At 33.2% G+C, this 22,004-nt stretch overlaps 2 protein-coding genes across 2 annotated transcripts; both read left to right on the top strand.

Moving 5' to 3' along the window:
* Positions 1-3,957: 3,957 nt before the first annotated feature.
* Positions 3,958-6,994, top strand: LOC120086059. Its single transcript, XM_039042484.1, has 7 exons — positions 3,958-4,354; positions 4,930-4,987; positions 5,118-5,198; positions 5,292-5,330; positions 5,449-5,688; positions 5,769-5,910; positions 6,199-6,994. Exons 1-7 carry the CDS (start codon positions 4,176-4,178, stop codon positions 6,684-6,686), a joined length of 1,227 nt encoding a protein of 408 aa, XP_038898412.1. The 5' UTR covers positions 3,958-4,175; the 3' UTR covers positions 6,687-6,994.
* Positions 6,995-7,031: 37 nt separating this feature from the next.
* LOC120086060 (putative dihydroflavonol 4-reductase) lies at positions 7,032-10,396 on the top strand. The gene is made up of 5 exons (XM_039042485.1): positions 7,032-7,453; positions 7,630-7,758; positions 7,881-8,045; positions 9,547-9,852; positions 10,074-10,396. The coding sequence occupies exons 1-5, from the start codon at positions 7,187-7,189 to the stop codon at positions 10,212-10,214; spliced, it is 1,008 nt and encodes a 335-aa protein (XP_038898413.1). The 5' UTR covers positions 7,032-7,186; the 3' UTR covers positions 10,215-10,396.
* The last annotated feature ends 11,608 nt before the right edge of the window (positions 10,397-22,004 follow it).

The following is a 22,004-nucleotide window of genomic DNA, read 5'->3' as shown; positions in this document are numbered from 1 at the left end:
TGAATGAGATTCTAATCAAGTGTCGAGCGAGATATCAAGTTCCAACGAGATTTCAAGCTTTCGAGCGAGATCTTGTCCAACCCATTGAGATTTTTGTCCAACAGCGAGACCATGAACCGGTTTCACGAGTTTGACCCGTTTGACTGAGCAAGGATGACCGAGGAGGGCTGATTCGACCGGTTTTCTTCAGTTCTGGTTCGGTTCAACCCCAATCCGATCCGGTTCAAGCGATTTGGGTCTGGTTTGGGTCGGTTCGAGCTATTCTACACCATTTTGAAGTTGGTTCTGGATCGGTTATGTAATAATTTAGTTATTATGCTTGCTCAAGATGCCAAAACTGAACCATATCAGTATTTTTTAAAAAAATAATTATGCATATGATGTATGTTATATTTAAATTCAAAACATGTTTGTGCATATAGTATGCCATTTAGATTTAAAAACCCACCATAGCTGCAGTCATACTCCTTTCCAGGTTAAGAGGGTAATTTGGGATGGGGTGTGACAATAATAATATATAATAAAATATAATATAATATATAAAATAAGAAAAAGTAAATAAAATAACAAATTATGGATTACTCCACTTTCTCCAATCTTTTTGGATCGATAACCAATATATGTGTCTTTCAAAACCCATCAAATGACACCATTTATAGACAATTTGACAAGTAGGAGATGGATTATATGACACTAATAGTGTGTAATCTTGAGACATATAGACAATACATGGGATAATGGATAAGTGACACATGATCAATAGACGCTAATAATAGGCATATACATTACACCTAATTTAACATATTTATAATAATATATATATATGGTCAACAATTAAACAAATATAGCATCTATTATATGTACACGTAACTTTTAGATTAAGCATTAATTAACTATTAGCTAATGTTTTTCAATTTCATAGATTTGGATTTAGGTAATAATACAATAATTTAATTAAATTTGTTTTGCTCATTAGGTTGGTAAGCGATTGAATTTTAGAAATATTGTCAATAATTAAACAAATTTACATGTATTACATGTACACGTAACTTTTAGATTAAGTATTAATTAACTATTACTAACGATTTCATAGATTTGGATTTAGGTAATAGTACAATAATCTAATTATAATTTGTTTTGCTCATTAGGTTGGCAAGCCGTTGATTTTTAGAAATTTTAAAACGTAATGGGTATTTAATAATTATATGCATTGCAAGAAAGTGAGTAATTTAAAGTCAAATAGTGCTAAAATTCTAATTAAAATATTCATAATCAATCCATTGATTTCTAGCTCTTCTATGTATAATCTTTCTTCTGAGTACATTTTAATGTATAAAATGAGAGGGTTAAATTAACAATCTAAACATTCCTAAAAGCAATTGACATGTAATGCTTATCTTGAGATTGAAAGTTCAAATCCTCGTATATATCTCATATTTATTGTACTAAAAATAATATGTATTTATATTATATAAAATATCCACAAATCGTAGGACAAATTTCAATTATTCTCATATAGATTTCGAAGGATTTGTTTGTCTTTGAACTTTAAAATTTGTTCCAAAAAAATTATTAAAAGATTTTTGTTTAATAAAATAAAAATGAACATGATGTCTAAGGTTGAAAATTAGAAGATATATATAACACTATTTATAATATTGTTTATGTAAATTAACATGATAATTGAGGTACGAAAATTGATTATAAAAATGATCTTAAATCTATCTTTTGAGATGTGATCAAATGATAATAAGGATCTTTTTCTTTTATATACTTATAAAAAAATTTCATGTTGGTGTTAAATAATAATAAAATCACGTATCTCCTTCATTTTTTGACATAGGCGTCCATGTAAATTTTCATTCTTTATTTTAATTAAAAAGATATATTTTTAATAATGAAGTTCAAGGATTTTTTTTTATTTTTTTTTAAATTTTGAATAAATTTAAACGTTTGAGAGTGAAATGAAACTTTTCATGACATATGGGCATAATTGAAACCTATGTGACTATGTGGGTATTTTAATTATAATTTAAAAAAATAAAAGATAGGATCAATCTTGTAGGTGAGAAAAGTTGATGTGGCTCCATCCGACCATGCCACATGCTTAGGAACCACTCGTATAGTCCAACGAGAAGGACGTTTTTTTTTAATACTAATTTTCTATACTATCTCCATTCTTTATTTTTACCCAATCGAGAGGTAGTAATAAGAGTTAGACACCCTGACTTCGATCTGACACACATTTTTGTGACTTAACGAGTTGACTCAAGTATTTGTTCTTGATATAATGCACACTATGATGTTGGATACAAATTAACAATATGATCAAAATCGAGCAGTTCTCGTGAGAACTCTTATAAATAGATTAGGGGTGGTCATTCAAATCGTAAAAATCGAACTGTTTCTAAAAATCAAACTGAACCGAACTAAAAACTCAGTGAAATCGAAAAATTCGGTTCGGTTCAGTTTCACTTTCGAAAACCAAATTTGAAACCGAACCGCTTTTAATTTAAAGAACGAAACCGAATTTAAAACCGAACCAAACCAAACCGTTTTTAATTAAAAAAAAGAATATAACATGGATTTTTAAAAAATGCTAAAACCGAATTTGAAACCGAACCAAACCGCATATAAATCGGTTTGGTTCGATTTGACCACCGAACCGAACCAAATCAAACCGTTTCCGCCCCTAAAATAGATAATGAAATTGGGTCTCACTAACTAATCTCACTCATATCAACACTACATCCATCTTTGAGTAGCACCACATTAGTGCAGGTTCATTATGTAGGGTCAAGTACGAAGGGGTGTATCACTTAATGAAAATTGATGAACGTGAATAAGAATCATAGAATCCAATTTATTTTCTTTGATGCTTACCAAGATCGAGAAGAAGAATAAAATGTGAGACTCACTCTAAATTTGACAATCTCATTCTCATTCTTTATTCTCTAAAAACGTGATTAATCTCATTTTCATTTTTTATTTTATAGGACCCACACCATTCCTCTGCCCTTGGTTCTTGATCTACTTTCTCACTCAATTTGTATTTCTTTTTGTGTTTTTTCTCGTTCAACCTTAATATAATTTTTAAAAAATCATATTATATATTTTAAATAAATTAAAAATATTAAATTATTTTTTAAATAAAAAATAAGCAACCAAATTGAAATTCAAATTACAGTAAATTTTAGGATAATTACTATTTTACTTTTAAAATTTTTATTTTTTTAGTTTTAATTTAGTTAATAATTTTTTTTCAAGTGTAAAAAGTTAAATAAATAAAGTAGGAAATTGAGAAATGCAAGGGAGAGCAAATGTTGAAAACAAAAAACAAAAAACGAGATCCAAAATGAGCACCACAGAGATAATATATATATATATATATATTTGTTAATTAATCTAATTTAAATTGATTTGAAATATAAATGAGTATGTTGAAACTCAGATGTATTTCATTCCAATTCTTACATAGAAATAAAACAATAAAAACTAAGTTTTAATTTCAGTTTCATAGAAACTCCCAGCAAACAAATTATAATAACATTTTCATTTTGATTGATTTCTCAATCAATTTTCATTTCGATTTCGAACCACTATGAAATATAATCTATTAAAATTAACATAATTGAACTGACATAAAATATATTAATGATCAAAAAATTTATTGGTTCGAATTACTCCTTGGACTTAAAAAAAATAGGCATGTATGATTAAGTTGATTTTTATTATTGAATAAAACAAAAAATATTACGCGGATTAGCAAAAAAGTAAAAAACTAGGATTACTACAAAGACAACACAAAATGTTAGACGTTACTAACTTAACGCAAATATATTTCCATGTGAATGACGTGGCACGATTTCTTCGGCGAAACGCAGCGCAGTGGGGCCATTACCCGTTGAATTCAACAAATAATTAAAAAAGAAAAAAATAAAAGAACGAAAGAAAGAAAGCAAAAAAAAGAAGCACTTGCGATTGCAATTCTGGGCAATTACTTGCGGTTCTTCTACTTTATTCGGTCAGTAAATTCTCCATTTTCCCATCAGAATCATCTTCATCCTCCCGATATTTTTCAAGAAAAAGCTTCAAGACAACGACAAACTTAGTGGTCAGTGCTTCATTATCCAGAGCTGCAAGATTTAGAGGATTTTTCGATTCGGAGGAGAAAGATGTGGGGATTTGGAGGAAGGTATTACTGGGGAAGAAGAGAGCGAGTCGGAAAAGTTGAAGGGATTGTAGTGGCGTTCGCATGGATGTCGAGTCAGGAGAGGCATTTGAAACGATATGTTGATATGTATTCCTCTCTGGGTTGGAATTCACTCGTTTGCCATTCTCAATTCGTCAATATGTGAGTTCAACTTCCGAATTTACTTGTTTCTTTTTCCCGCTTTGATTGTAAATTGAAAGCCGATTTTGATGCTGTTGCCGAATCTCTGAACTAGTAAACCTGTGCTTGAATTGCTCCAAGAAAGGCAAATTTATTTTACCAGCTCTTTGAGATTTCTAGCGGTTAGTAGTCTTCAAATTCCATCTGTATCTGTTTTAGTGTTCATTTAACGAGTACGCTTAGCGATATAGGCAAGCTAGGTCCATTGGGGAGATTCTTTGATTCCAAACGGGAATTGGGATATGTGATTTTGGATTTACTTTTTTTTTGTTGGTTGAAAAATTGAAGACAATAATGCCTAGATTCATATGGCAGTGGAGCTAACGCTGGGAGATTTTGTAGTTTCTTTCTTCTCTTGCTTCAGACTGTTTTTGTTTTTACTTCCGTATTAAAATTTTGAAATCGGGGGTTTTGTTCCGGTCTCTGATTTATTTTCCCTTGCTAAGACGTTTGGCTGGCAAACAATGAACCCTTAACTTTTATAATGGTCTACATTGATTTTTTGTATGTCTAATTTTGATGAACATTTGGAGCAGGTTCTTCCCTGATAAGGCTGCATCTCTGGCATTTGACGTTCTTAAAGTACTAGTTGAGGTTAGTATTCAGTACATTTTGAAGTGCAAAGTTAAAAATCATTGTTCAAGTCTAAGCTAACCATATATTATTAACTTCTGAAATAGTCTAAGCTAACCATATATTATTAACTTCTGAAATTTACTTTCAGGAGCTAAATATAAAGAGATGCCCTATAGTATTTGCATCATTTTCTGGTGGGCCTAAAGCATGCATGTATAAGGTTCTTCAGGTGAGCTTTGCCATACTTTTCTGTTATAGTTTGCTCAAACCACGGGGGGACAATAAACTTTTCTCTCACATTTGTCCTTCATACCATGGGCAGATAATCGAGGGATACCATGAACCGCAACAGCATAGTTCGGTAAACTTTATTCTTTGCTGTTCATCTTTCTTCAAAGATGTTATCATGTCACATGAGAGGAACCCATATGGTTTTCCCTGAAGTTTTACAATTTGTTTATTGTAAACTCTGGCTATAGGATGATTATCAACTGGTCAGGGACTGTATTGCTGGCTATATTTATGATTCCAGTCCAGTTGATTTTACCAGTGACTTAGGAACTCGATTTATTCTTCATCCAACTGTGATGAAAGCATCCCAACCACCAAGAATAGTATCATGGGCAGCACATAACATTGCTTCTGGTCTTGATGCACTCTTCCTCAACAGATTTGAGTCACACCGTGCAGAATATTGGCAAACTCTTTATGCCTCAGTTGTAAGGAGTTAAATTTTTGGTGCTTTCAATTCAATTCAAATCTGCAAGATTTTAATTCACCTAACATTGCTCTGATGCAGAGTATGAAAGCTCCTTATCTTATTTTGTGCTCGGAAGAGGATGATCTTGCTCTCTATCAGACAATCTTCAATTTTGCTCAACGACTACAAGATCTTGGGGGAGATGTCAAATTAATCAAATGGAATGGCTCCCCACACGTAGGTTTGTTCCACAACTTTTGCATTCTGTATGTATAGACGTTACTCTTCTCTATGGGAGTCTGTGTTATAGAATTGCAATACACTATCGTGTTATTTTGTTTTCTCCTGCTCATTCGTGATTGGAGCCGGAGGCACATACATTGTCAAAGTTTGTAAGTAATTTGCAGTAATATTTCTATTTTCTGTTAGCCAACAATTCTCTCTGTTACCTTGTGATTTGAGTTCCTCAAATGAACATTCTATGCATTGTACCGGCTTTGAAATCTTGTTTTGTGATTACACATTGCAGGGCATTATCTGCATTTTCCCATTGAATATAGAGCTGCTGTCACAGAGTTGCTAAGTAAGGCCGCTGGAGTTTACCGTCAAAGAACTAGACCTGATGAAGAAGTAACTGCCGTAGATAAAATGAATTGTGATTCCTGCAATACAACACCTGACGTTAGAAAAGCTGCATCTCCATCAAGTAGTTTTCAGGACTCAGCTCTTGCTCCAAGCGACCATCTTCTTTTCTCCAGTGCGATTGATGGCTTTGACTACAGGATCATAGGATCCATGCGTGATGAACACATGGAAGGAGTAATGCGGCTATCTAATTCGCCGAGTACCATTCCTCATGGAGTTCTCGGTCAAATCCTTTACGACGTTTGTCTTCCAAAGAACGTCGAGGATTGGGATATTGGATCATCAAGTTCTTCTAATGGTGTCTTGTGCAAGCACACAAGACGACATACCTCCTTCAATCCCATCAAACTGATGCGTCGCTCGAGACTGTAGCCATTCATCACAGGAAAAGGCAAGCCAAAACTCGTTGCCATCAATTGCACATATTGCTTGAGAACATAGCCACTGCCATTAATGCAGAGACAAGGAATTTACTTGTTTCTTGAAAGCTTTGGCTATTGGGAAACTTTGGAGGAAGCAACAATGTAAATGTAAAATAGAGCCGCAATGCAGTCCCCACTGCAAATTTGTAAATCAATGAGGAAAAGACGTAGTTTATGATGCGAATCCTTCAAATTAATAAATGTTGACAGAAACTGCCATTTAAAAAGCTTTAAATAAAATGGTGTATATTATTAGCAGTGGCATCTATGAAAAGCAACATTTAAAACTTACAACTTTGAGCTCTTAGCAAAAGATTACTAATTACGACAAGTTCTCTTCCTTCACGTTTCACAATTGTGTAATTTTGTGTAGAGATTTGATTATGTAGCGAATAGCGATACATAATTCTTGGCATTGGCAAGTTCAGTCGCTTTGCCTTCGTTGAAAGTATGAAGGTTCTTTTAACTGGGGCGTCTGGGTATCTGGGCGGAAGGCTGTGCCGTGCATTATTGGATCGAGGTTTCTCCGTTCGGGCTTTGGTCCGTCCGACCAGCGACCTTTCTTCTCTTCCTCACGATCCTTCTGCTCTTGAGCTCGTTCATGGCGATATCACCGATTACCAGTCGCTTCTAGAGGCATGCTGGGGCTGTCATGTCGTCTTCCACGCGGCCGCAATGGTTGAGCCATGGCTTCCTGATCCATCAAAATTCATTTCTGTAAGTACGCAGTTTCACATCTCTGGTTTCTTTAAAATGTTGAATGAAATCCTGCTTGGCTGCCGAGAAATATAAAATTTCCCGGAAAATGTTACAAGTTCTAGGTTTTGGCTGAGCCCATCGGATTTCTTTCCAAATTTTGAAGAAATAGCGAATTATCGGGTTGTTCATGTTAGGTCAATGTACGAGGGTTGGAAAACGTGTTGCAAGCGGTTAGAAAGACGAAGACGATCGAGAAGATTATCTATACATCGTCCTTTTTTGCGCTTGGCTCAACCGATGGATATGTTGCCGATGAAAAACAGGTACAGTCGGGATTTAAATTTTCAGAAAAGTATTCTTCCTTCTTGCTTTTGTGATCTATGGACTAATGCTGTCGATCTTCATCGATGTTTTCAAATTTCTCTGCACTCGACTGTGGTGGCAGGTCCATCACGAGAAGTTCTTTTGTACAGAGTACGAGAAATCGAAGGCCATTGCTGACAAGATTGCATTGCAAGCTGCATCTGAGGGCATTCCGATAGTGCCGGTTTACCCCGGAGTTATATATGGTGCTGGAAAAGTCACGGCTGGGAATGTTATTGCCCGCATGGTAATGGCTGCTTTTTCTCTGATAAATTTCTGTTTAGATTCGTGTGGTGTCACAAGTCAGTGAGTACTGGGTACTAGCTTAACCACTAAAATATCAAAGATAATTCAGTGGAATAACACTCATTTTGAATTCCTATCTCCATTTTGGTGACAATAATAATGGACAAGAAAAATTATTGTTGTTTACACTGGAAATCCCAAGTTAAATTACTAATTATGACTGCTAATTGAGTGACTACTTCCTACTATGGTTCTTTGTTATTTGTAGAGTAAGTTTGACCCGACACTTTTATAACGATGAAATAGTAATACTTGGATGTATCTCAATATACACCTATCGTCATGCATCCTATTCCAATCACGCACACAAATAATGAACTAAACTATTTAAAAAAAAAAGTAAGAAGAATTGTCATGTGACAAATTATAATCGAACAATTTGGTGAGATGTCCAAAAATAGGTACAACTTGATATGCACCTAAATATTTTTTGGTGAATATACTTTTTAGCTCACTTTTGAAACTTTAGCTAGTTTTGTTACATAGTCAAAGGTGATTTAGAAAATTACAAATTACAAAATTGTTTGAAAGCACCTTAAAATACATTTTAAAAAGCTATTTGTTGTGTTGCCGGTAGATAAAATGTTTCACGTAACAACACTACTCTAGAAAGGAAGACATTGCTACTTTTTGTAAAAGGTTGCAAGTTCGATGCTTGTGATTTAATATTCTCAACACTGTTCTAAAAAGTTATCTGAAACCCAATATTCATTTTTCAATGATGTTCATAAATGCTTTTTATAACCTTTAGAGGAATTTGTGAAGCAACCTGGTGAATAAATAATTAATGAGGCGGTTTAATGCATTTGAGAGTATATTGTCATTAGCCTTTCTCCTCTTCATTGAGTAGATTACTTTTAGGCTGCTACGCCAATGGAAACTTAGTTAAAATAAATCCTTCCTCTTTGGCCTTTTTTTTAGTAATTGGATTAGTTTGTATGCACCTCGATTAATTTCAATAGACAACTCTTACTCTACAGCATTTGATTTTCAAGAAAGCTCGTAAGATGTTAAATCCTAGTTAAGTAGCCACTTTGGATTTCATTCCCTTTAAGTCATTTTATTATACCCATAACCCTTATTGATTAGTAGGACTAACCATTCCCTCCTTGGCTCCTTTCCCTTTCTCTTTGAGCAGATTATTCTTTCCCTTCCTATCCATTCTTTTCTGACATCCTACTAATCATTTGAGAACTGCAGAAGTTATGCAAATTAGAGTTTGGTAAAAAATAATATTTATTCTTTAATACAAAGGAAACGCTTATCCATCTTTTGGGAGCCTTGGGAAACTGAAAATGAGGAAATTTTTGGAATTTCCCGACTTATTTGTTTGAATACACTTTTATCTGTCGAGTATTTTACTGGTCTTCATCTGTTATAAGTATGACTGACTTTGCTTTCTTTCACAACGGGCCATTGGTGTTACTGTTATTTCTAATCAGCTGATTGAACGGTTCAATGGGCGATTACCGGGATATTTAGGCCAAGGAAACGACAAGTATTCTTTTAGCCATGTCGATGATGTGGTAGAAGGGCATATTGCAGCAATGCAGAAAGGTCGAGTAGGCGAAAGGTATCTTCTAACAGGAGAAAATGCATCATTTGTAGAAGTTTTTGACACAGCTGCTGCCATCACTGGTACAAGAAAACCAATGTTTAACATTCCATTGTGGTTCATTGAAGCCTATGGCTGGGTTTCAGTTTTCATCTCTCGAATCACAGGGAAACTTCCTCTCATCAGCCCTCCGGTACGTCGTCACACTCTCCTGGTTCTATATTTTTGCTATGCAAATTGCTTGCATATCTCTTGTACTCAACATGGACAGCAATCAAATAGTTTAGGATTTTGCACCGACCGTAGAACCCTATTCAATAGGCGAAAACTTTAGCTATTATCATATTAATAAATAACATAATTTGGAGTTGAAGTAACACTCACTTTTGTTTTGTTTTTCTGTTGTTGGTGCAGACTGTGAAGGTTTTGAGACATCAATGGGCATATTCCTGTGACAAGGCAAAACAAGAGCTGGATTATAACCCCAGAAGCTTAAAAGAAGGATTAGAAGAGATGCTACCATGGTTAAAGAGCTTGGGTTTGATAAAATATTAAGAAAGATGGATCTGTGTTGCAACTGTATTTTGTTGCTATAATCTGCCATTTTCTCTATAATATCACACCGTACAAAAATAACTTCTAATCTGCCATTTTCATAACAAGCTTTGGTTGTAAACTGAAAAGCTAGCTGTAATCCCCTTTCTTACTCTGATAATTTCTTTTGTTTTGTTATTGCATCCTTTTTTTTTCCTCCTTATTTTTAAGAATAGCTTTTGAATTTTAGTCACACCTCTCTTGCAACAAAACGAAAATAAGAGAACCCTGAGATGAAGCTACTATTAAAAAAAATATAAACACAACTAAAGGAAGGTAAGTACAACTCAAGGTCCCAAAGAGAACTTGCTTGAGTCTTCTCAATAATCAAAAATAACAAGTTTAAATTTTCACATTACATAATCAGCATGTGTTTAAAAACTTGTTAGAATAGTTTTTTTTATCTATCTCGTTCGAGATTGGCTATCGAGATTTGGTTAAAAAAAATAACTTTTTTTAACTTATCGATTGTTTTTTGCTTTAATACATTGGGATTTGAAATTTTTCCAAATATTATGTAATATTCTCAAATCTTTTCAAAATTTAAAAACCATATTACATAATTTGGAGAAATTTTTAAAAATAATTGGTAAATTATTTAGATCATCGGTAAATCAATTTTAAAATTCGTGTAATTATGTGGATCTCGATGTTAATATCAGGTAAAATATCACCAAGATTCTATATAATTGGGCTTTTCTCCGTGAAACTTAGGCATAATCAACACCAAAATTCGATATATTTGAGTTTTTTCGATAAAATCTCGGGTAGGATTAACACCAAGATTTAATATATATTCCAAATCTTATCTAATTTTTCGCAAAATTTGATTTTTTTTTTCAAAATTTAAAAATGACAATGCAATCATATTTTAAATCAATTCGGAAAATCTATTTTATATTTGGAAAACCTATTTGGAATTTTAGAAATTCATAAAAGTGTGAAAACATAAATTATGCTAAAGATTTGAAAAATTACGTAATAATTTGATATAACATTTAGTAAAGATAATCAAATTTAGAGAAAATTTGAAAAGATCTAAGATTTGGTATACGATTTCGGAAGGTAACATACAAAATTAGCATATTTCAGTATATAATTTGGCTAGATGTATGGAAAAACTATTCTAATGAGTTTTTAAAAAAATGCTAGTTTTGTAATATGGAAACTTAAAAAATTACTTTTGATAATTTCTCAAGCCTAAAGCCACTATAAACAATAAAAAAAAAATCTCAGGCCGCACAACCTGACTAATCACCTTGAGATGACACAGGATAGCTTCATGGACACAAAGGTTACACTCATGCCAAATATGATAAATAACAACACACTAGGTGACTTTCTAGATTTCACGTCTCAACCAATTAATAGAGTATTTATCATAACAATTCTCAAAATTTTGGATTAAATAATTACATATATTAATTTGAGTAGTAATTCGAAACCTAACTCGTTAAGTTATATTCTCTCGATCAAGAGACTAGAGATTTGAATCGCATTGAGAGTGAATAGCAATCGATTACATTGAGTAATGAATGGGTTTAGTTAATTGTCAAGTCAGATGGTCCGAGAGGTGAGAGGAAGTTTCGTAGGGAAGAGCAGAGGAACAGAGTTGATATGTCGTGTGTGTGTGTGTGTGAAGTAGTAGAGGGATTTGGTAGAATTAAGGGGATAGACAAGAAAGAAAACAAGAGCGTTTGGAGGGAGTTGGGTTGTTAACAGCTGTGGGAAAATCATATATGATAATAATAAATAATAATAGTGTATTTATTTAAAACAAGACAGCGACATGAGATGGGGATTTTAGAGTTTTTGGCGTTGTCGTGCACTGGCCCAACACAACAACAAGGCTCAATCCCATCTGTAAGCAGTAAAGCTGTTGCTGCTCGGCTGAGCCTTCCACTTCTAGTGGCTAATGTAATCAAATACCATTACATGTCCACACTTCTATCTTTCTTTCTTTTTCTTTTCATATATTTATACATTCGAGATGGATTCAAGAAAATTATCCTCGTCGGCATTTCGATTATATTGTAAATATCAATCAAATAGAACAAAAACAATAAAATGTTACTACTATAAATGTAATATAAATAATAAATATTTTAACTCACTAGTTCATTACATGTGCGATGCATGTGAAATTTATAGTTTTATTTTTAGTATATAGGAAAAATTTTAGAAAATTCTAATTAATGTTTTTTATATTGTTTGATTTGAATAATTGCAACTATTTAAAAAAAATTAAAATACACATTTATGAATTTCAAATGACAAATGACGTGATTGTTCATTCAAACACATCTTCATTATTATATTATGATGCTTCATATAATGTTCTCATGAAAGAATACAACACTTTGTGATGATGTTCGAACATATTTAAACTGTTAGATCGTGATGTTCAATATCTATGGTTTAGATCTAGACTACACCTTTTCACAAAAGGATATATCATATATTCATGTAATCACTTCTATTTGAATAGATGTAATGGGAGCAGTCATGTGATATTTGTTCAATATCTATGAGTAACGGGAGAAATATGTTTGAACAAGCAATCACATTATTTCTCATGTTAGATCATGATATTCCATATATGGGGTATAGATCACTCTCTACACGAAAGAATGCATCACTTTGCATGTTACCCAATTTGACCCAATATAATTGTAACATTATAACAAAGGACAAAATAGGAATGTTAAAAAGAAAAGAGGTAAATTGGAGATGTAAAGATTTTTACTCCCATAAGCCATTTTATATATAGTATTAAAGTACATATATAGATTAAGAGTGTTTGGTTTAACTTTTCAAATGTTTAATGTTGGAAAAAAAATCATTTTAGGAAAAGTTTGAATGTTTGACAACCATTCAAAATAGTTTTTGAAAGAAATTAGTATATGAAGTAAGTTAGTTTCACTTGAAATCAACTTTTAAAAACTGATGTTTGAGTATCATTGGTTAATCTCTCCATAACTTATATAATACATAAAATTACCAAAATGTTCTAAAATTTCGAGTAACCAAATTCACAAACAACCACCTCCAACATCCATCTCTAATAATAGTCATCATTTATATTAATTTATTTAAAAATTATTAGTTCATAATTTTTAATAATCGTACGAATAAAAATATTTTTGGTATATAGTAAATCAATCGAACATGTATATAAAAACATTTTCAGAGATTGTAACTAAAAATAAAGGGAACGTTTAGGACAAAGATTATCATAAGATTATAATAACCATCCTTATTACAGTAAATACTATTTCAAAACCCTCAATTAGCTATAGTAAACATTATTTCAAAATCTCAAATTCCTACCGTAAACACTATTTCAAAACTCTCATTTGCTACCATTTTTACTATTTTACATTCATCATTTTTTTTTTTATTATTTGATACGGTGTTTATTATTTCCTTCTCAAATTAAATAACCCAAATTAAGAGAATCTACACTCCAAACGCAAACTATTAAAACCCAACTATGATAACTTAGGAGTATAATAATCAACTCTTTATCTCAAACGCTCCAAAGTATTTTCATTTTAAGTAATTTTGTCAAGTGTTTAAATAAATATTTTTTCTTTTTTAAAAGAAATATGTTTATTTTCAAAGTCAATGTAAAAAAGCCCTAATAAATGGTGAAATATTTATAGACATCAACATTGGAAAGGATCTTTCGACGGACATTATTGTGGAGATTGACATTTTAAACGTTTATGGCAATCAATCAATGAATTTAAAAAAAAAAAATTTATTATTTTTTTTTTAAAAAAAAGTTAGTTTGACTTGGTGGTGGTTGGTTCACTTCTTCACGCGGTTTTCGTTTCTTTCCCAATTAACTTCCAATTAACGGCGCCGCTAATTTCGCAGCCCAAAGCTGACGCTCACAGTGGGGCCACAGCCACAGGGACTTTGAAATTCATTATATTTCAAATTTCTAACAATTTCACCCAAACTACGCATTGACGGTGCTCCCTTAGGCTCCATTTTCCCTCCTCTATGCGCTGTGTTTTAGTATCGGTTTAAAATGATTCTAACACGCTACCTCTATTTTCTCTATAAATTTAAAAAGATAATATATATATAATATAATATAATATATATATATATATATATATATATTTTCCATTTCAAAATGTTGTACTTCTTTAATTTTTTTTTTTTTTTTTCTTTTGTTTCAATTTAGTATATAAATTTCATAATATCAAAATTTTACCTTAAATTTTGTTTCAATCTAATCTCTATGTTTCAAATTTACACTTTTAAAATTGTAATATTTTGAAATCTAGATACTAAATTGAAATCTGTTGGAATGGTAGGGCCCTCAGAATGACGAACTATAAGCCGTCAAGGTACAACGATCAAGCAAGAGGCAAAACCTGCAAAACAGAAACTCGTTATAGGCTGATTCGCGGAGCTCTCTCTCTTTAAAGAAGTTTCGCGGCTCTGCCCAAGTGTACAAGTAGGTCTGAAAATTGCCACGTCGTCCCCAGGATAAAACAACCAAATGAAAACCGATCGGAAATGCACTATTCGATCGGAACGTACACCCTTTCTAAACTCACTGCTCAGAAAGCTAAGATAGAGGAGTAGAGGAAAATAAAGTGGGAATTTAGAAAATGAATTTCGTCTATCACGAACTGTTGAAGACTTCGCCTTTTATAGGCCTTCAGCATCGAAACGAACCGTTTTAAAAATAATCAACGGACCGTTTTAAAAATAATAATAAAAAAATAGTATTTTTTATTAAAACTAATCACAAACACACGCCACGCTCGACTGGATGGCCGCGGCGCGGGATGTCCACCGAATCCATATTGGTCTATCTTTTCACTCCCTCCAAAACATGGGTACCCCTTAGGGCTCAAACCCAAAACACAAGGTTGGAGTACATAAAGGAGACTTCCAACACCAAATTTTCCAATGTAGGATTCTCCAACCAACAAAGTTGGTTTCCTCTTTGTTTTGAAAGTTAAATTTTCACCCAACAATCCTGCACTTGGAAATTTAAACAAAAAAAAGAGAGAAAATATTTTCATCGAGCAGTTTCAATCTATATAACACTATGCATAAGCAAAGGTGTTTTACGACTTGAACCTTTACATAGTGTAGATGATTCAGAATATACTAGAGTAACCCTTGGTTTTGAACTCTATCTCTAACAGCATCTCACACAGAGTGTCATTAAGGTGTAGTACGAAAACCCGTGCTTTTAAGGCCTAGTACGTGAATCCCGGTTTAGTAAATGCTCTAGAAAGTTTGCCTAAAAACTCCATAGGAAGCGGCCCTCACTTCCACATTCACACAGGTGAGTCTATCAAGGGTACTCCTGTAGCTGGGTACCACACTTGTCATCAAGTCTAGATCTCATTAAGAACTGAGTTCAACCTTTCTTACGCTTCAAGATATCATGCTCAGAATTTAAGTCATAGGAATGAAACTTTGTGTTTGGTTTAACATGATTCATTATATATCACTCATGATTAGTTATTACCTGTTGAACCTGTTTCTAGGGATCTCCAGTCTACAGGTTAGGTTTTTCTCACGGTGATTCATCTTTCGTAGGCATGAGTCTCATCCTTTCTGAGGTTCTAAAAATCTTTTCTCTGGCCAGTTCTTTCGTCAAAAGATCTGCGTTTCATCAGTTCGTATGTGATCCACTCTAACTGCACCAGTAGTGAGAAACTCTCTAATGGTACTGTGCTTACGACGTATTTGACGTCTCTTTCCATTGTAGTAACGGTTCTGAACTTTTGCGATTGTTGCAGTACTATCACAATGGATCAATATGGTTGGTATCGACTTTTCCCATAAGGGAATCTCTGATAGCAGACTTCTAAGCCAATCCGCTTCTTTACTAGTTGTCGTTAGTGCTATCATTTCTGACTCCATCGTAGATTGGGCTAAAATAGTCTATTTTTTGAACTTCCAATAGACAGCTCCATCAATTATATTAAATATATAGCCACTTGTAGCATTTGAATCATCGAAAGAGAGTTCCAATCAGCATCGCTGAACCCTTCCAAGACAGCGGAAAACTTTTGATAATGTATTCCTAGGTTTTGAGTTTTCTTTAAGTATCTCATGACCCTTTCTATAACATTTCAATGTTCTTTACTAGGTCTGCTTGTAAACCTGCAAAGTAGTCCTACAACATAAGCTATGTCAAGCCTAGTGCAGTCGGCAACGTATCTAAGACTGCCTATGATGCTTGCATACTCAGATTGATTAACACTATCACCAGTGTTCTTGAACAACTTGACACTAGGGTCATAAGAAGTACAAGCTGGTTTCCACTCAAAGTAATTATATTTCTTTAGAATCTTTTCTATATACTGAGATTGATCTAAAGAAATTCCCTTTTCAGACATATTTACTTTTATGCCTAAGACTACATTAGCTTCTTCTAAGTCTTTCATGTCGAAATTCGCACTCAATATTGATTTTACATCATTTATGTCGTGCAAGCTCGACCCAAAAATCAATAAATCATCTACATATAGACACAATATAGTGCATAGGTTATTATCAAACTGATGGTAGATGCATTTGTCACTTTCATTGACCTTGAAACCTTTAGATAGGATAAGGTTGTCAAATTTTTCATGTCATTGTTTAGGAGGTTGTTTTAGTTTATAGAGAGATTTGTCTAATTTACACACCTTGTTTTCTTGACCATGGACAACAAAACCCTCAAGTTGTTCCATGTAAATCTCTTCTTCAAGTTCACCATTTAGGAAAGCAGTTTTTACATTCATCTGATGTACTACGATGTTATAAAGGGCAACGAGAGAGAAAGGACACGGATAGAGGTAATTCTAGTGACAGGGGATAAGGTGTCAAAGAAATCTATGTTTTCTCTCTAAAGCCCTTCACTACTAACTTGGCTTTAAATTTGTCGACGGTCCCATGAGGTCTAAGTTTCCTCCTTAAGATCCATTTGCATCCTATTGCCTTACATCCTGGGGTAGATCTACTAAGTGTCAAGTCCTATTTGACTTAAGTGAGTCCATCTCATCATTTATGGCTTCTTGCCATAGGTTGGCATCTACTGAGGACGGGGCAACTCTTAATCCTTTAGGGTCTTCTTCTACATTGTAGGTCATGAAGTCATTTCCAAAATTTTTGGTGGTTCTAGCTCTTTGCTTCTTCTAGGTTATGGGTCAGTTTCCTCTCTAGGATTAGGATTTCTAACTAGGGTTATACCATTTGAACCAGAGTTCCACTATTCTTTGATTTAAAAGGAAACCTATCTTCAAAGAAGTCAGCATTATTTGACTCAATGATCACTTGGTTCACTAGATCATAGAACCTATAGGCTTTACTATTTAAGGCATAACCTATAAAGACAAACTCGTAAGCTCTACCAGCCAACTTTCTTCTTTTTGGGTCAGGAATCCTTATAAAGGCTAGATAACCCCATGTTTTAAAGTAGGATAAGTTTGGTTTCTTATTCTTGAGAATTTCGTAAGGTGAAGGTTTATTTTTAGATTTCAGGATTCTATTCAGGACATAACATACGGTAAGGATGATTTCACCCCACCAATAAGACGCGACTCCCTAACTAAGTAAAATAACAACTACTAGCTCAGCTAAAGTTCTATTTTCCCTTTCAACTTTTCCGTTCATTTCAGGAGAATAAGATATAGTCTTTTTGTGTCCATGTGAGTTAAAGGATTCATTAAAACTGTCCGAGTCATACTTGGTTCCCATATCACTACGAAGTCTTTTAATTTTTCTATTAAACTGATTCTCTATTTCAGAAACAAAAAGTTTGAAGGCATAAAAAACATCACTTTTGTTTTTCAACAGGTATACAAAAGTAAAATCAGAACAGTCGTCAATAAAAGTAATGAAATATCTTTTACTGTTCCTAGTCAATATGCCATCAAATTCACAGACATCAGAATGAATCAAATCTAGAGGTTCAGAATTCCTAAGTACAAATTTATGTAGAGTTTTAGTAATTTTAGCCTGACTACAATACTCGCATTTATCAAAATCATCATGGATAACTTAAGTATCATTTCTAGCCTAATCATGTTACTAATTAAATTCTTATTCACATGACAGAGTCTAGCATGCCAAATATTCATAGAACACAGCATATACACAAAAGATTTCATTTTATTAAGGTCTAGATTTAATTTGAACATTCCCTCAGTTGCATACCCTTTCCCTACAAATACATTATTTTTGGTAAGGGTATATAGGTCTGTCCCTATAGTTTAAGTAAACTCGGCTTTGTTTAGGAGATAACCCCAAACCAAATTATTTCGTATCTCCAGAGTGTGTAGAATATCCTTCAACGTAAGGGTCTTCCCAGAGGTAAACTTCAGTTCCACCTCGCCGGTTCCAGCAATTTTCGTGGAGTGGTGTTCTCCCAATAAAAAAGTCTTATCCTTAGTTTCAGTATAAGTTTTAAATAGACTAAGGTCGTGACAAACATGGCGCGTCACGCCAGTGTCTATCCACCATCCTTCATAACCACCGATCACATTTAGTTCTGTGATCATGGCAATTAATGGTTCTTCTGTCAGGTTCGCTTGACTAGCAAGATGACGCCTGTTCCTACAGTTCCTAGTCACGTGTCCAAATTCATTACAATTAAAGCAGAGGAACTATACCGTTTCTCCTGAAGGGGGCTTCTATTTTTTTTGTTGGTTCTGGTTGCTAGAGCAACGGTTCTGACCTTTCCTCTTTGTCCCCTTAGGTTTTTTGTCAGGTTTTACCACAGAGGCAGGTTTCCTAGACACTGCTTTCACCTCCTCCCTCTGGTCCTGCTTCCGGGCTTCCTCCTCGATCCTTAGCCGGGTTATAAGACTCTCCAAGGAGAACTCCTTTGTCTTATACCTCAAAGTGTTTAAAATCTTTCCACAAGGTGGGCAGTTTATCAATAATAACAACAACTTGGAATTGTTTGTCTAGAGGTATACCTTCAGTAATTATCTCGTGAGCTATCTTCTGGAGTTCATGGGATTGGGTCTCTATGGATTTGTCATCCATCATCTGGAACTTGAGATAACGACTGACCGCATTTTTTTTGCCTCCTCATTTTCATACTTCTTTTGCAGGGCATCCTAGACCTCCTTTACTGTCTTCAATGTATTGTAGTAGTCATACAGATCATCAGTCAAACCATTTAAAATGAAATTCTTACATAGAAAGTCTTTCTCCTCCCAGTCAGCAGTTTTTTTTACCTGTTGTTCAATTGGTTCTTCTAAAGGGACGATCGGCTTAGCGCTGGTACAAGCTTCAACAACTTTCTTGACGGTGAGGAAGAACAACATCTTTTGCTTCCACCATTTGAAGTTCGCTCCTTCGAACCAAAATAGACGGTTGAGGTCAGATATCTCATTGTTGCTATTGAGGGCCATTGAAGATGTGGAAACATCTTAAAATTCTTGGAAATAGTAGGGCCCTCAAAACGACGAACTGTAAGCCGCCAAGGCACGATGGTCAAGCGAAGAGCAAAAACTGCAGAACAGAATCTCGTTATAGGCTGAGTTGCAGAGCTCGCTCTCTTTAAGAAGTTTCGCGACTCTGCCCAAATGTGCAAGCAGGTCTAAAAATTGCCACGTCGTCCCTAGGATAAAATAGCCAAATGAAAACTGATTGGAAATGCATCGTTACCGATTGGAACGTACACCCTTTCTAAATTCACTGCTCGAAAAGTTAAGATGGAGGAGAGGAAAATGAAGTGGGAATTTAGAAAAATGAATTTTGTTTATCACGAACTGCTGAAGGCCTCACCTTTTATAGGCCTTCAGCATCGAAATGAACCGTTTTAAAAATAATCAACCTGTCTCTTATACACATCTAGATGTGTATAAGAGACAGCGCATAGACTCTCTTGAAATCTTGTAGCATTTCACAACATGAATGCTTATCTACTGGAATAATAAAATAATATTTTTTTTATTAAAAATAATCACACACACTCTACCCCGATTGGGTGATGGCAGCATGAGATGTCCACCAAATCCACATTGGTGTATCTCTTCACTCCCTCCAAAATATGGGTACCCCTTGGGGCCAAAACTTAAAACACAAGGTTGGAGTATATAAAAAATACTTTCAACACCAAATTCTCCAATGTGGGATTCTCCAACCAACAAAGTTGAACCCCCTCATTGTTTTGAAAGTTAAATTTTCACCCAACAAAATCAAAACTCAAAATATAAAAACTAAAAAGATGACATTTTGGAACTTAAGGATCAAATGAAAACTAAATCTAAAATTTAGGAACCAAAAAATAAATTTTGTCTTCTAAGAAAATTGATTAAGTTAATTTAGCTAGACTTTGTAAATTGTTTGTATTGAATAATGCTATATGTTTTCATATTGCAATAAATATGAAAAATTTTAAAGTGAAAATTGATAAAATTATATCAGCAAAATAGAAGAAGGTATTTTAGTGACTCCTATATTTAAATTGGAGAAGAAGATATATAGGGTCTATTTGATAACGTTCTCGTTTCCGTTTCCTGTTTTCTATTTTTGTTTCTCATTTTTCAAGAAACGGGCTTGTTAGATAACCGTTTTCATTTCTTGTTTCTAAAATTTGAAGAATGTTCCTAAAAAAATGGACAAATTTTGAGAAAGTTTCCCATGTTTTGTTTTTGTCTTATATTAAACTGTTTCTTTTATTTAACAAAATGCATCTTTGGCCTATTTATAGTTTTGTATGTCCACAAAAAATATATTATATCTATATTTTATTTTAATTTTGAATTTTAAAATTCTCCAATATTTAGATTTATATGTTACTTTAATTTTCAATATGTATACTATTTATATATATATATATATATATTTCAATTTTTTATTATTAAATTTTGCAATATGCATGTTCATATATTATCTTAATTTTAATATTTTAGTATATTTGAAATTGAGTAGACTTTGTATAAATTTTGTTGACTAAGACATTCATTTAACTTAACTTTAATATTTTACAACACGACATTTACATAATAACATAATTAAGTTGGATATGACTTGACATCAATTAAAACAAATGACTCGAGTTAGAGATGACAATGTCGATCAAATTTGGACAACATATGGAGAATATGATACAATTTGTTATTATATTTAGTTTTCACCTAGACTTGTATTAGATGACATAAACTTTTGATAATATCTTTTTCGATGTTTAGTGTATGACATATATTCTTTTTTTATATTATATTATTATAAAAAAAAAAAGAAAAAAGAAACAACTAGAAACAAGAACACAAGAAATGTTATCAAACAAATTTCTATTTCTCTTTTTTTTTTTTTAAAGAAACGAGAAATATGAATAGTTATTAAACATATTCCTGTTTCTTGTTCTAAAAAAATAAGAAACAAGGAACATTGGAATGGGAAATAGGAAACAAGAAACATGAAACATTAACGTTATCAAACGAGCCCGTAGGTGCCTAAACAATACAAAATAGGTTAAAAAAGACTTTTTTTGTCCCTAAAATTTCATGAAAGTTACAATTTATTCTTTGAATTTTCAATTTAGTAACATAGTCCTTGAATTCTAATATGTAACAATTTAGTCATTGTACTTTAAAAATTGCAATAATTCAGTCCTTATTTTAGAATCAAATGTTAAAATTTAATGATATCTCTTGCATAAATAAAGGAAATTGAAAGTTCAAAGACTAAATCGTTATAAACCAAAGTTCAGAAACTAAATTGTTACTTTTATAAATGTTTTAAGGACTAAAAAGTGATTTTTAACCT

This window comes from Benincasa hispida, chromosome 9 (assembly GCF_009727055.1).
Source record: "Benincasa hispida cultivar B227 chromosome 9, ASM972705v1, whole genome shotgun sequence".
NCBI classification, from domain to species: domain Eukaryota; kingdom Viridiplantae; phylum Streptophyta; class Magnoliopsida; order Cucurbitales; family Cucurbitaceae; genus Benincasa; species Benincasa hispida.
This window is presented reverse-complemented; position numbering and strand designations above follow the sequence as displayed.

Bases quoted from the DNA above. Each gene is read 5' to 3' on its own strand.
- LOC120086060 (XM_039042485.1), top strand. From the start codon at position 7,187: ATGAAGGTTCTTTTAACTGGGGCGTCTGGGTATCTGGGCGGAAGGCTG. The intron at 8,046-9,546 runs GTAATGGCTGCT...ATTTCTAATCAG, and splicing joins GGAATGTTATTGCCCGCATG to CTGATTGAACGGTTCAATGG. The intron at 9,853-10,073 runs GTACGTCGTCAC...TTGTTGGTGCAG, and splicing joins TTCCTCTCATCAGCCCTCCG to ACTGTGAAGGTTTTGAGACA.
- LOC120086059 (XM_039042484.1), top strand. From the start codon at position 4,176: ATGTGGGGATTTGGAGGAAGGTATTACTGGGGAAGAAGAGAGCGAGTC. The intron at 4,355-4,929 runs GTGAGTTCAACT...CATTTGGAGCAG, and splicing joins CATTCTCAATTCGTCAATAT to GTTCTTCCCTGATAAGGCTG. The intron at 5,911-6,198 runs GTTTGTTCCACA...TACACATTGCAG, and splicing joins GAATGGCTCCCCACACGTAG to GGCATTATCTGCATTTTCCC.